This window comes from Carcharodon carcharias, chromosome 1, assembly GCF_017639515.1.
Source record: "Carcharodon carcharias isolate sCarCar2 chromosome 1, sCarCar2.pri, whole genome shotgun sequence".
In the NCBI taxonomy this organism is placed as follows: Eukaryota; Metazoa; Chordata; class Chondrichthyes; order Lamniformes; family Lamnidae; genus Carcharodon; species Carcharodon carcharias.
The window spans coordinates 178124885-178140404 of NC_054467.1; the positions used below are offsets into that span (position 1 = coordinate 178124885).

Genomic DNA, 15520 nt, shown 5'->3' on the forward strand with positions numbered 1-15520 from the left:
GGGCCTCCACATCCTCTGGCTGATATTTCAACCACCCTCACACCCTCTCCAGGTCCCTTGAACTGAATGGCTTTTGAGGCCATTTCAGAGGGCAGTTAAGAGTCAGCCACATTGCCGTGCATCTGGAGTGACATGTAGGCCAAACCAGATAAAGGTGGCAGATTTCCTTCCCTTAAGGACATTAATGAACCAGGTGGATTGTATCTACTACGCTGGGATATAAAGGTTCCAAGGAGGGAGATTAGATGTTAAGAATGATGGAAGCCTGGACTAGGATATCACAGGATGAACAGTCCTTTTGAATGCTGTATTTAGTGATACGGTTACATTGGAAATATCGAATACAGAGGCTAGTGAGGGCTAGAGTGTGAGCCAAAGTACAGGAACTGGGATGGAATTTAGCATCATAAATAAGCCTGAGATTGAGAAAAATCCTTAACTGAGGAAAAAGGAAGACATTTCTGAAACTCCTGTGTGTAATGTGACATTGTTAGAGCAGATGCAATAAAGTTGGAGAAGGGGAGGAGAGATGAATTCCTTACAAATTCCTATCTCCAGGTGGCCATGAAGCAAAGGGAAGAGTCAGAGATAAAGCACTTAAAGGTAAAAGAGGGCCAAAAATTGGAAGGGAAATGAACAAAATTCTCTAAGGGTTAATAAACATTTGTTGCTCCAAATTTATCTTTTACTTTTGACAATCAATTGCCTGTTTTAATTCTGGAAACAATTTACCTTCCACAGAAGATGTACTTTTCTATTTCCCTGAGAATCAAGTTGTTTAACCTGCCTCCAAAGGGTTGGTCGTTTTGATGGCTCTGGAAACAAGAGAGAAAAATAAACAAAGAAGGACTCTATTAAATTTTAACAAAAACAAAAATACCTGGAAAAACTCAGCAGGCCTGACTTAGTCTACTGCATTCGTTGCTCCCAATGCGGTTTCCTCTACATTGGAGAGACCAAACGCAGACTGGGTGACCGCTTTGCAGAACACCTTCGGTCTGTCCGCAAGCATTTCCCAGACCTCCCTGTCGCTTGCCATTTCAACACTCCTCCCTGCTCTCATGCCCACATGTCCGTCCTTGGCTTGCTGCATTGTTCCAGTGAAGCTCAACGCAAACTGGAGGAACAGCACCTCATCTTCCGACTAGGCACTTTACAGCCTTCCGGACTGAATATTGAGTTCAACAATTTTAGATCATGAACTCTCTCCTCCATCCCCACCGATTTTCCCCCTCCTTTTTGTTTTTTCCAATATGGCGGAGCAGACTCAATAGGCCGAATGGCCTAATTTCTGCTCCTATGTCTTATGGTCTTATGGTCTTATATAGATTTTTCATTTTCCCACCTTTTCTATTATTTTTAAATGTATTTCCACCCATTGATTTATCTCTACCTTTTAGCCTATTTCGGTTCCTTCCCCCCACCCCACCCCCACTACCTTGCTCGTCCTTTCTACCCTTAATTAGCACATTCCTTCAGATAGTTTCACCACCTTCAACACCTCTTTGTCCTTTTGTCTGTGACATCTTTTGGTTATCTCCACCTATCACTGGCCCTCTATCCAGATCTACTTGTCCCACACCACATGCCCCCTCCCCACCCCTTAAACCAGCTTATATTTCACCTCTCTTCTATTTTTACTTAGTTCTGTTGAAGGGTCATTCAGACTCGAAACATTAACTGTGCTCCTCTCCACAGATGCTACCAGACCTGCTGAGTTTTTCCAGGTATTTTTGTTTCTGTTTTGGATTTCCAGCATCCAAAACTTTTTGCTTTTATCTATTAAGCTTTATCCTGGTAAATCTATTTATTCCATGTTTTACTTTAATGCAGCAAGTCAGTCTTTTCATCTCACTATTTGATTTCATTTCACTAATTGTAGTTACTTAGAAATCATGTCCACTCTCTTTTTCTTTGATGTTTTCCAATTTCTTATCCAATTCTACAGGATTATTATGTTAACAAGCAATCATATATTGCTGCCATCTCAAACGTAAAACTGAATGGACAGTGTTAAATAGAATAGGCTCAGAGAAGAAAGGAAATTGTAGAAAAGTTTAGAACATTGGAGAAATATTTTTGTTACAATTCAAAACTTTGCATACCTAATTAAGGGTCAGTGTCAGAGGGTAACAAAGTCGGATAAGAAAATATGCTTATAGCAGTGGAGTGCTTGATTTGTCAGTAATTCATTTTTGGGCCCATCTTTAAGAAACAACAATTCTGTTCCTGTGCTTTGTTTGAAAATTTCGTTTAAAATCCTGAACATAACTAGTAATATGTTTGGCAAAGTCTTAATACATACTAGCTTCAGAAGTTAATCCAGTTTTCTTTGAACTCCAGTCACTCCAGTAGGGCTGATCTTCACCAATGCATCGCACAGCAACTGTATAGTTGGTGTGGAATTTGAGGTTCTTAATTACAAATGACGTGTTTTTAATTTTTTCTTCTGTTCCCTGAGAAAATGTGAATGGTACATGTAATTAGTCATATACAATCCAAACAGCTGCATCTAAGTGTGTAAAATATCACATCAATATTAACTTTTCTGAAAATATATATGGGCCTCGTGCCAAATTTTTGTCTGGGCTCGGCAAAACCCAACCTGTGCACTTTCATGGCTCTCAAAATGTATACCCGACCCATGTATCACTTTATGATGGATTTTCACCCTTTCACACAGAGGTTGGGTGTGAGAATGGATTTTTAAAAAATATTTTGGGATATATTGTGTTATTCTGGAGAGAAGGCTAGATGTCTGTATCTGTGTGTGTGTGATTCAATTAAGCTGGACAAGAGTTTGATAGGAGTCAGGTTGTTTGGGAGTTTGGAAACCTGAAAAGGATAAAGGCGTTCAGTTGAGGCACAAGTAAATAGGTTAGATCTAACATTTTTATTTTTAGATAAGTTGGGAAGTTGTTTGAATACCAAAAGAGAGTAAGAGGTGAGAAGGAAAATGTTTGCAACTTGCAAGAGTTCATAGGTAAATAAGAACATAAGAACACAAGAAATAGGAACACGAGCAGAGCTTTCAGCCCCTTGAGCCTGCTCCGCCATTCAATAAGATCATGGCTAATCTTCTTGTGTTTCGATTTCCACATTCCCATCTAACCCTGATAGCCTTTGATTCCCTTGCCTAACAAGAACCTACCTACCTCTGCCTTAAAAATACTCAATGACCCCGTTTCCACCACCTTTTGAGGCGGAGAGTTCCAAAGCCACACAACCCTCTGAGAAAAAAATTTCTCCTCATCTCTGTGCTAAAAGGGCGACCCCTAATTTCAAAACGGTGCCCCCTAGTTCTGGACTCACCCACAAGAGGAAACATCCTTTCGACGTCCACCTTGCCAAGGCCGTTCAGGAGTGTAGTAGGGATAGTAGTGGGGATATTATATTTTTATTGACCCAAAAGCAAAGACAAGGTGGCAACTTGGAGGGTTTAAGTTTCAAAGGGGCATGAGAACAATGGCACTGAGATGAAAGGGAAAATAGGTATATTAGAGTTACTGTGGATAGCTGGTTCTTAGCTGTTAAGCTGGAGAGTTATTGAGCTGTTAAGCTGGAGATAGCTGGAGCTGGTTGAGCTGTTGGGGAGTCTTGGGCTGCAGCAAGCAGTTTTATTCTGAAGTGAATTCCACCACAAAGTGGAAGAGGGTAAAAGTCATTTGGTACACCTTTACTGAAGCTACAGCAGTTTGCCTTGTGTAATATTACTGGATATCATATCTAAATATCTATGAGGGAGTGTTGCCTGTAAGGTGTTTACTTGTGGGTTTAACTAAGTAGAGAATTTTGGGGGAACATTTTGTATGACTGACCTTAATTGTGTAATTGTAATCTGGTGTGCTTAAGTTTTCTTTTCTTTCTTGTTGTAAAACCATTACTTTTTTTATTTTAAAAACCTGAAAGTGTTACTGGACCTCTTTCTGCTGAGATCTTCTTCTCGTTATCAGAATACAAAAAAAGGGTATGGCCTGTAAGCCAAGTTTCCCTCTGGGATTTGGTTTACACAGCAATTAACACTGGCTGTGGTCTTTACACGGGTTCATAGTGCATTTTGCGAGCCGCAGTGGAATTAGTGAGGAATGTGGTGTGGAGGCAGCCAGGTTAGAAGGCCTGCTTTGGTATTCCAACATGGCAGTCAAACTCCCAACATTGTTTACCGACTCTCTAAATCTAAATCATCCTTCATCCCACTCAATCCCCACCCATCCCCATGCCACCCGATGTCACCTTACATTCCCCAATGTCACTCCCTGCATCCTCAGAATCCCTCGTGCCCTCTCATATTACCCCATGCTCTCTTATATTCCCCATGCCACCTCTATGCCACCACCACCCCCCCCTCCCCCAACTCCCCACGTATCTTCCATAGCTACTCACCTAGTATTCACTATGTAAAGCTCTCAGGAACCATGCAACAGATATGGAAATTGTTTTAAAATCATTGGGAAACCATTAAACCTCTAACAAACTAAGAAAAGCTTGAATTCAAACTCACTAACATTGATACAGGACAAAAAAACCCAAGCAGGAAGAAAAGGCTATAATTCTTTAAGTATCTATTAGGTTTGTAAGCAAGCAAGAAACCACATCAAAAACATAATCTGTTATTATAGGCTCATAAAGGTTTCAATATTCTTGGTTAAATAAGACCACCTGCTGAGTTGAAGCTTTTGAAACCCAGTCAAGCATTCATAATAGAACAGCTGTCACAGCAAAAGTTTCCAGCTCCACTGACAAAACAAATATCAATTTCCATTTCAAAGCAGAGTGCCTGTCAATCAATGGGAAGAGGAGAAGGTGCAGACCATTCTTTCTACCTTCAAAAGGAGGTGTTCTTAAAAGAAAGTTCTATTAATCAGAATACAAAAACATGACAGCAGGGGGCATTTTTTTAACATTTTTCAACACATTATGGACAGGATTTTGCCCTTGGCAGGGGTGCTCGGCGGGGGCGGGCCTCCGCCTGCGATCGGCTCTACACCACGATTTCACACTGGCGGGCCAATTAAGGCCCACCTAGCGTGGAACATGAGTGGCAGCGCTCAGCACTGCCTGTGCAGGGGTGGCGGGGGGTGGGGAGAGGAGGGCGAATGGGCCAAGTGCAAACTTCGCTCATGAATGCAAAAGAGCACTTCAATCTCCAAGGCACGGATCTGCCTCAGGGAGATGAAGTGCTGTTAAAAAAAAAGTAAAGGAAATAAAATTGTCATAAAACATGTCCCCTCATTTGACTCATGGGACATGTTTTGAATTAAAAAATAACATTTTCATTTGATTTTTATTTGCTTTAGGAAACCTCATCCCACCCATGGGCTTGGCCTTTTCGCCTGCCCACCAACCATTAGGTTGGATGTGCAGCATAAATTTGAATTTAATTGGCTTCTTAATGGCCTTAATAGGCTTTTTAATTGTCGGTGGGCGTACAGACAACTCCAGCGTGCGCCCCCTGAACGAAATACCGTGAGACTGCGCGACAACGTCGAAACGCTCGTCCGATGTCATCACATGTCATTTTACGTTCGGGCGTGTGGGGCACACACCCGCATGTCAAGCGTAATATTCTGCCCTATAGTACTTTCTTAATGGAGAAAGTACCGTAATATATGTGATCAATTGTAGATTGCTGGTGAATGTGAGAGTCAACTTACCTTTGTAAGACAAATCCATATGATGAATCACTATTAAAAATGTATCTACATTACAATACAGCACCTAATAACGACATTTGAAGATGTCAAAACATTTTGCATTTACCTTTCAGGATGTTCCTGACTCCTCAGCAGGCTTTCCATTTTCTTAATGTGTGCTCAAAACTGGTGTGCTTTTAATGGGCTTCCAAAAACCCACAAGACCAGACAAAAACGGTAGTGGAATGAAATCCAAATTTCATTTCTCATTTAAAATGAAGAACCCAATCTCAGAGGGGGTGGGTGTGTAAGAAGTTGGGTCTTGAATAAACAGATATTTTCTGCATAAAAAGCTTTCTAAAAAGACAACAACTGTTAAGCAGTCTGTGAAAATAGGCAAAGTCACTTAATTCAGACTGCCATGTTGACATTCCTAAACTGATAAAATGGCATCTTCTGTACCCCATTATCTATGCAAGTGTTTAGAAAGGGCCAGGATATGACCTTCAGCAAGATGTAAACTAAAAAGCTGACCTCAAGCATGGTGCCACACAAGGGAATGGTAACCACCCTGACGTTTTGAGTTCTTGTCCTATATCCATTGGTCAGAATAGTTAGCTAGATAATTGACACTGGGTAAGCTACCAGCTCCCCCAAAAAGGGTATATAGATTGGTGTCATACTGGTGGTAGGGAGCTGAGGTGCTGCTGAGGTGCTGGTGAGGTGGCAGTCCTCATTGGACAGCTGCCTTCTTCAGATGGAAGATGGACCAGGGGAAGAGGAGGATTGAGAGATCGAGGGAAGTGTTTCCTAACACTTCCACTAGAGAGTGGAATGCTGTTATCACAAACTGTTACTATTTTATCTGTCTGATTAGCTGATGTATAATATCTAAACCATTCTTAACCAACTTAATAAACCATCATTACTTATGACTAGTTGGCTGTCTATTTAGGTATCTGTGGCCCCGAATCCAAAAATATTACAGGTGTGTTTAACACACTAGGCATTTCTAACCTGCAAAACAATCAGAGGAAAATGGTGCACGGTTGGGATTGTGTTCCAAACCCATGACCATTACCAGCTGGAAGGAAAAGAACAACAGATACAAGGGAACACCACCACCTGCTATTTCCCCTCCAAGTCACTCACCATCCTGACTTGGAAATATATCACCATTCCTTCACTGTCACTGGGTCAAAATCCTGGAACTCCCTCCCTAACAGCACTGTGGGTGTACCTACATCACATGGACTGCAATGGTTCAAGAAGGCAGCTCACCATCACCTTCTCAAAGGCAATTAGGGATGGGCAATAAATACTGGCCTAGCCAGCGAAGCTCAAATCCCTTGAATGAATAAAACCAAAAAAGAAAAATCAGATTTCCTCCAAAAACAATCAAAGCATGGTCTTTCATGCACTGAAACTTACTCTGCACCCAGACAAAAATTCAGACCCCAGTGTTCAGTCTGTCTAGTTATTGATATTTGCATTAAATAATAATAATTATTGCCTGGTCCTATAGAAGATATGTTGCACCTTATTCTGAGGATAGCTGTCAAGATATAACAGAATAACTCCTAATTGTAGACATGCTCCAATAAGTTTGTATCACACTTTGCTAGAGGTGTCATCCTTCAGAGGGACCTGTTCAGTGAACAGGCGATTCAAAGAGCAGTGAGTTCTACCAGTGCTTTGTGGGTCCTGGCTAACTGCAAGTTGATATTTGTGGATGTTCATGAAAAGTAGTTCACAGATTGTGAAGCACTTTAAAATATTTTGAAAATGTAATAAGGTACTATATGATTCCATGTTCTCTTTCCTTAAAACATGCTGGCAGTGATTTGGAGCAGCACTCTGCCAATTCAAGGGGTGGAACTCAAGGCCTTTTTAAAGCTGAAGAAACAAATTTTAAAAATTCTTTGTTCCTCATAAGGAACAGTGGAACAGCATTAAGAAAGTAATTGGTCTCTCTAGGATCAATCACCTTGGATGCTCACCTTTTTTAGGGGCCTTCTCTCAATTGGGACAGGATTTAATGGCAGAAGTGGAGAAAAACACCAGCACAGATTTGATGGGCCAAATGGCCTGTTTCTAGACTGCAACATTCTAAGTCAATGCCTTCAGGAGAAGAAGGAAGAATACTGAAAGGATAATTTAGGAAAAATATACAAATGATTTTTAAAATTCATTTATGGAGTCTGGGCATCACCAGCTGGGCCAGCATTTATTGCCCATCCCTAATTGCCTTTGAGAACTGAATGGCTTGCTAGGCCATTTCAGAGGGCATTTAAGAGTCAACCACATTATTGAAGTCACATGTAGGCCAGACCAGGTAAGGATGGCAGATTTCCTTCCCTAAAGGACATTAGTGAACAAGATGGGTTTTTATGACAATTGTTTCATGGTCATCACTTTTAATTCCAGGTTTTTCACTGAGTTCAAACTTCACCATCTGCCATGGTGGGATTCAAACCCAGGTCCCCAGAGAATTACCATGGGTATCTGGAGTACTGGGTCCAGTGATAATAACACTATGCCACCATTCCCCCTAAAGGAGAGTTACAAATGGGAGACCTAGTAGGACCCAATAACAATTGGGAATTAGCATATTATTTGCAATCACTGCTACGTTAAACCCCAGAACATGAACATCTTCTTCTTGTTACATCATCAGTGTGCTGTTAATAGGATCCAAGTCGATTGGTGAAGCCGAAAGCAAGACACAGAACTTAACTGGGAGAGCTTACTGACTTGTTCAGTCTCAAAGCTATCCCCTATTTATATGTTCTTCTGAGAAAAACAATAATGAGTAAACTAAATTAGCAATTAAGAGGGGTGACAGCCCCTGATGGGGCACTGTAACAAAAATAAAACTTTGAAAGGAAAATTAACTAATTAAATTAAAATGGTGTTTCCGGGGCTGATCCCCTATTTATAGACTCTTTTGGAAAACACAACCAACAAATTAAACCAAAAGTCAATAAGGGGTGAAAGGAAGCTTACAAAACTAAATCAAAATGTAGTACCGATCACCTGTTCCTCTTAACCTTAACAATATAATTGACAAGATATGAACATATGCAATCTGGTGTGGTAGAATAACTTGCCCTGGTTGCTATAACAATAGTTACAATAGTAATTTATGATCAAAGCACTGAGAAAGGGTGGTGCCTCAAACAAATAGGTGTTTCACTTTGCGTTCTCCTACTTTATACCTTCAAAAATGATTTCGTTCCCAGATGTCTTACCATAAATGAGCAAATTTGGAACTTTCTCACATGTTCAAAGGTCTAAAGTAAATAATAAATCACTGCTACCCTTGGCAAGCTTTTATCCAAAGACTCAATGAGTAGAAAGGTGTTTCAAATAAGCACTTACTACATTCTATTTCCATCACTGCTTCTTAACATTCTAGGTTAGATTATTAAAAATTAATCATACATTTTGTTATTTTAAATTAGATCAAATCTAACAATCATCTGCCTTATAATCGCTGGGAGAAGGGGGAATCACATTTTAATGCAAAGGCATGTATCGTCTTTTGCTGTCACTGACAAGATGCAACATTTTAATCCATTAGTTACATACTAATATAGTATAGAATATTACATAGAATTTACAGCACAAAGACACACAGGTTGCATGTTACTTCAAAAAAGTGGCTTACAATTGATTTAAGTGGTTCCATACCTGAATCCATTTGCCTGTACCAACCATTTGGTATTGGAGGCCATAGAATAACACAAGTCTTGGTGGCTTCACTGTAGCTTCATGCCAGGTTACAAGCAAAGACCCCAACTGACCCCGGATAGAATGAACAGTTACATTCTGAGGAGGATCAGTTTTCCCTGCATTGAAGAATATACCAGTCATCAGTTAACTTTTCCTGCACTTATTACAACTTCAAAAATTAAATAACAATAAGATTGCTTCACCTTCACCTGGACCAAGTTAGCCATAATTAAGTGAATTTATCCTTGGGTACAATGGGCAGAATCCTACCAGATGGATCTTAAGGGCAAGAGTAAACTTTGAAAGTTCCGTGTTGGTTTGGCTCCCTGACATGTTCCTGCCTCCTCTGTGCACTTTTGCCAGAGTGGAGCTAGATGTGGCAGTGGCTTCCTGTCTGGAAGTAGCAGGTAGACAATGAGGATAATTTACTGTTGAACAGAATGCCAAGCAACCTTGTGAAAGGGACACAGCTCCCCCTCCAAAGCACTGCCGGCATTCCCCCTCCCCCTCCAACACCTCTACCCCTCTCGCACTGCCCGCCCCGCCCCCGCAGTGCCCCATTGGCAATGTACACCCCCCCCACTGCTAGCTCCCCACCACCACACTGCCAGTTTGGGGGGCAGGGATGGAGGGAACCAAGATGGTGATCAAGGTAGGGGTTTCAAACAGAGGGACTGAAGGAAGAGATGTGCGAGGGTCGGCAGTTGGAGGAGGGATAATGATCACTGAGGGGGATTGTTGAGGTTGGTGCTTAGGTGGAGGGGATGCAATTATGAGGGCTCCAAACTGATGAGGTGCAAAGGATAGTTTTGAGCATGGGGGAAGGGGTGGATGAGCTGAGAAAAAGTTTGCTTGGGAATCTGAGAGGAAGCACTCCTGCTCCCCCTAGCCCACAAGCAGTTCTGGATAAGCACTTACTTACCTCTTCCAAGCAGCAGTCCACCTTCAGCTGCTGCGTTTCCTAAGGCCCAGGAACTAACTAGCCAGCCAACGTTAAAGCTGTGAGGAAGATAAAATCTGTGGTTCACAACCTCATTAAAGTATTTAAATGAGCTACCAATCTCTTGGGAGTGCATTGGTCACCCACACCTCATTCTAACTCCATTCAAACCGAAGAGGACAAGATTGAGTTGCTCCATTGGGTTTGTATTTGAGATTTTTTATTCAATTTAACTTCACACCCAATCCAAACCCATCCATTTTGGGGGTTAAAATTTCCCCCATTATCTGTTTTTACTTGTATTATATACCTGCCAAATGTAACTCAGTGTTTTATTTATCTACTATCTTTGTTGCCATGATTACTTTATGGATTTATCCCTAGAACTCTATCCTCAACAGCAACCTGCACAAATGCACTATGTGGGCAGGATTTTACTTTTGTCAGGTGGGCGGGCCCAGGAGTGGCTGGGAAAAGGTCTGCCTTCCACGATTAGTCCCCGACCGCAAATTTACACTGGCTCAGTGCTGACAGTGTTGGGGCAGGAGGAGGACAAGTGAGGAAGTCTGCGCATGCACGCGGGAGCGCACATTGAAAGCTCCCTGGGGGCACAGAGCTGCCTCAGGGAGCTGAAGAATTGGGGAAACAAAAATAAAGATTTAAAAGATGATATAACATGTCCCCACATGTGAATCAGTCACATGAAGAGGAACATGCTTGAAATTAAGTTGAAAAAATTTTCCGGTCTTTTATTTGCCCTTGGAAACCTCATCCCACCCGTGGATGAGGTTATGTAAAAATTGCAAAGGCCACCTGGCCTATTCGCCTGCCGATTCTCCAAACGAACGATTGAGCAGGCAGCAAAAAATACAAATTAATTACCTACTTATGGGCCTTAATAGGCCTCCTAAATGTTGGCAGACGTGCTGCTGATTCTCGCATGCGCCCGCCAACTGAAAGATTGCGAGAGCATGCGATGACGTCAGGACGCTCACCCAACATCATCACACATGATTTAACGCTCAATCAGCTCGAGTGCATGCACGCCTGACAAAAGTAAAATCTTGCCCTATGGGTTGTGGTAGCAAGCAAAGAATAGAACAGAGCTTCCCCATGATTGCAGGGAGCACTTGATTGTGGAATTATCCTGACGTTTTGTTTCTTTGCTCCCAATTTTATGACACTTATCCCCAAGGAACTGGATCTGCCATTGATCAACCAGTTGCCAAAAACAGACTAAAGATTCAGAATATGCCTACATTGTACATGGTTTGTTCTATTTCCTATTTTTGCACTGTTTGTGAATTCAAAACTAAAACTTTTCTCCTATCTGATTATCTGTCATGGGTTAGACAGGACTTGGGCTGATTTTTGTTAAATAATCATTGGCTATTGAATAGTTCAACTTTGTGTGCATGTCTTTTGTATTGTCATTTGAAAAGCAAGTGTTCAATACAAAAAAAATTATTGTAAACTATATTCTATTTTTCCCCATTTTATGTGACACTTTCATGCTTATAACTGGCTGTAAAAATTACCATACAATATAAATTGTTATATGAAATATTGATAATTACAAGTATGCCAAGTGTCCAGGAGTAAAGGGTCAGACTCAGCTTTGCCGAGAGCATTCTGCGCCGTTACAATCATTTTAAAATTTCCAACAATATACAGATGCGGAAACATAAAGGAACACATGCGATTCGAGGTAAAACAGGTGTCCTTTACCAATTCATCCCTGAAAAACAAATAAAATCTTACATAAAATGCTGTCAAAATAAATCATTTACTTTTTATTTATTGGTTAGAATATAACCTGTAAATGACAAAACTAAATGAGGGCAATCGGCCTCCCCAGTGCTGACCAGATTCTGTTATTGCAGATCACACCAGACATTTACATTGACCAACCTCTTGGCCCTCATCACTGTGCAGAGGGACATTGGGTGCACAGGGGAGTGTACCCTTGGGTTCCTCCTTGTTTGTTTCTAAATCTGTTTATATCCGTCAAAGCTGTAATCTGCTTTCTGGTTGTCTGCAAACATTGTCCCCTGTGAATGAGTTTGCATTGCTGTGCCATAGATGAAATGGCCGACACAAACCCCCAGTAAAAGACCAGGTGCCCCTTCGGTCTGTCTTGGAAGGACTGGTACCACGGCAGTAGGCTGTGGGACAAGACAAATTAATAAAGCACTGATAAATAATGCTGGGGAACTAGCAGGTGACTGTCAACTTTCTTGTTTTATTCAAAATGGGTTGGAGCAATTGTATCATTGGGGGAAGAAGAGGATTTTTACCCCTGATAGAGAAACAGATGTGTGTGCGTCAGGGAGAACTAGGTGTGGGGGAAAGACAAAGAGGTCTGATATGCTGTGAAATTGGACATGAGCTAAATGTGCAACAATGACAGTGGTGACAATGAGAGATACTTAAAAGAGAATATTCAGCTGCCAGCATTGAGAAATCCTCCAAGTTACAACCTTAACAACGCTCCATTTTATGATCTTCTGTCTCCAAAGCAATCTTTCCGGACAGGAAAGTTTTTCAGGGTAATGCAATCTACCAACGTGTGTAATTCTTAACCCCTCCTGATCTTTCTCGGTAGAAAAGCATCCATTTGAGACACCTGTAACTCTCTCTATGACAACTCTAGTACAGGATGTGTCTTTAGTAGCACTCCTCAGCTCGCATTGACCAGCTCACATTATGTATGTTAGTTGTGGGTACAGTTTATCAGCAATAGCCATTTGTCACTTCAATCTCTTCCTTGAATAAAGGTGAAAGTTCCTGAGAACAAAGGCATAACAACTTGCTGCACTTTTGACAATGACATAGAGAGTTCTTTGGTGCTGCTCATATGTTGTTTGAACATATGAGTGAAATTCCATCTATTCTTAACAAGATGGCCCTAGCTGATGGCCCTAAAAGATGCCTTGCTATGTCTTTTTTAGGGCCTTGCTGTATCTTCTCAAATATTTGATGAATCGCACTTAAACATCTAGTCAGTAACCTGACAAATGCATACCTGGCAATCACCCTGGGTGAATTTACACAGTTGCTCATGTCACCTTTGGTTCTTTTGCCATTCACTTTAAATCAATATCCTCTGGTTTTCGATCCTTTCACCTATAGAAACAGTATCTCCCTGTCTACTCTGTCCAGACTCCTCATGATTCTGAGCACCTCTATCAAATCTCCTCTCAACATTCTTTTAGGAGAGCAACCCCAGCTTCTCCAATCGATCCACATAATTGAAGTCCCTCAAGACTCTTTTCTGAATGCTTTCTAACCCTTTCACATCCTTCCCAAAGCATGGTGCCCAGAATTGGACGCAATGGGTGGCATTTAATCCAGGAGACTTGAGACCAACTGGTGGACCAGGAAACCAGTAGGATTCCCGAACAGATGGGAAGGAGTCAACCAACTGTGATCATTAGGGTGACCAGCCATTTAGGAGAACTGATGTGTGGGGTCTGTCCAGTTATGTGGCAGGGACGGGCCCTTTGGCTGCTCCTGCCTCTCCAATAATGCTATCTCTGCTGATGCCTCTCAGGTGCTTGCACCACTGCTTATATATTTAACAATAGGGTTTGCAATCTCCTGGGTCTGATTTTAGTCCTTGCACTGACTGTTTATCCTGGATTTAAAGTGCCATTGTATGCCCCTCAGACTGTTCCATCAGGCTGCTGACCCTGAATCTTTGCCCCTGAGTCTGTTCAATCAGGTCCTCCCACAATGACCTATGCCCCTCAGCCTGTAACTTTGCAAAATCCTTCTGCCCTCCTGTGGGAGGCAGCTGCAAAATGGCTGACATTCCACCTTGAAGAGACACTTCACTTCCACTGCTCGGGGAGCTGACAGCCCATGATTCCCATTTGCCATTCACTTAATTCCAAAATGTGCATTTAATAGCATTCAGATGCAGCTATCCCTTATCTGCCTTCTTAACAATCTGAATTGGCTTCCTGTGCATGTAGGTTTGCCACCTTACTGCCTTCCTGCCAGCTGTTAATTCCTCCATCAGTTTCCATTGTTGGGATTCCAACTCGCTCACCCCCACGCAATTCTATGGCCCCTTCCAGTCACGAGTTCCACTCTGGCAGGTTGCATTAATTTCTGCCCAATACTCCAGTTAAGGCTGAATCACCCTAACCTCCTTGCTTTTGTAATCTATACCCTGATTTATAAATCTCAGGGTCCCCTATGCCTTATTTAACTATCAAATGCTAATGCATCCAGTGTCTCAACTACCTCCTCTTTGACTATGATGTTGACAGCATCTTCATCAGACAAAATTACAGAATTGTTACGGTACAGAAGGAGGCCACTTGGCCCATCATGTCTGCATCGACTCTTCGAATGAGTGCTATTCTCCCACCTTCTTCCCGTAACCCTGCATGTTCTTCCTTTTCAAATCACAGTCTAATTCCGTTTTGAATGCTTCAGTTGAGCCTGTCAGTTGAGCCACACTCTCAGGCAATGCATTCCAGAATTTTAGCACTCGCTGCTTGGAAAAGTTTTTTGTCATAACACTTTTGCTCCTTTGACCAATTATTTAAAATCTGTGCCCTATCATTCTCAATCCATTCATGAGTGGGAACATTTTCTCCCTCTCTACTCTGTCCAGACCTTTTATGATTTCTTACTTAGTAAAGACAAATACAAAGTACTCACTTGGTACTTCAGCCATTCTCTCTGCTTCCATGTGTAAATTCCCTTTTTGGGTGCCCACTCCTCCTTTCACCACCCTTTACTACTTATATGCCGATGGAAGATTTTTATATATTAGCTTTCAGTGTCTTCTCATTGTCTCTTTGTTTCTTGATTATTTCTTTCACTTCCCCTCTGAACTTCCTATATTCAGCCTGGTTCTTACTTGTATTATCAATCTGACACATGTCATATGTGCCATTATTCGGTTTCATCTTACTCTCTATCTCTTTCAACAATCTGAAAGCTCTTGCTTTGTTGGTCCTACCTTTCCCATACATGGGAATGTACCTTGACTGTACCCAAACCATCTGCTCTTTAAATACAATCCATTGTTCCATTACAGTTTTGGCTGCCAACCTTTGATTCCAATTTACCAATCTCTTGGGATGAATCCTCCACAGATGCTCCCTCGCCCTCCTTTCCTCTATCCAGTAAAGCTTACGTGTTTAATCATCTCCCTTAGTCACCATTAATCTATATCCTCTGCCTTTAAGTCACC

At 41.6% G+C, this 15520-nt stretch overlaps 1 protein-coding gene across 4 annotated transcripts in view; it reads right to left on the reverse strand.

Annotated features, from left to right (window-relative positions):
* Positions 1–15520, reverse strand: part of LOC121284021 (interleukin-6 receptor subunit beta-like) — a 173355-nt gene that overhangs the window by 103349 nt on the left and 54486 nt on the right. For 3 of the 4 annotated variants that reach the window (XM_041198961.1, XM_041198952.1, XM_041198981.1), the window contains 4 exons: positions 11886–12046; positions 9327–9484; positions 2306–2456; positions 733–815 (listed from right to left, as the gene is read on the reverse strand). In XM_041198961.1, the coding sequence (XP_041054895.1) occupies positions 733–815; positions 2306–2456; positions 9327–9484; positions 11886–12046 (553 nt within the window). The remainder of the gene's footprint in view (positions 1–732; positions 816–2305; positions 2457–9326; positions 9485–11885; positions 12047–15520) is intronic. The other variant, XM_041198971.1, reaches the window with a different exon arrangement.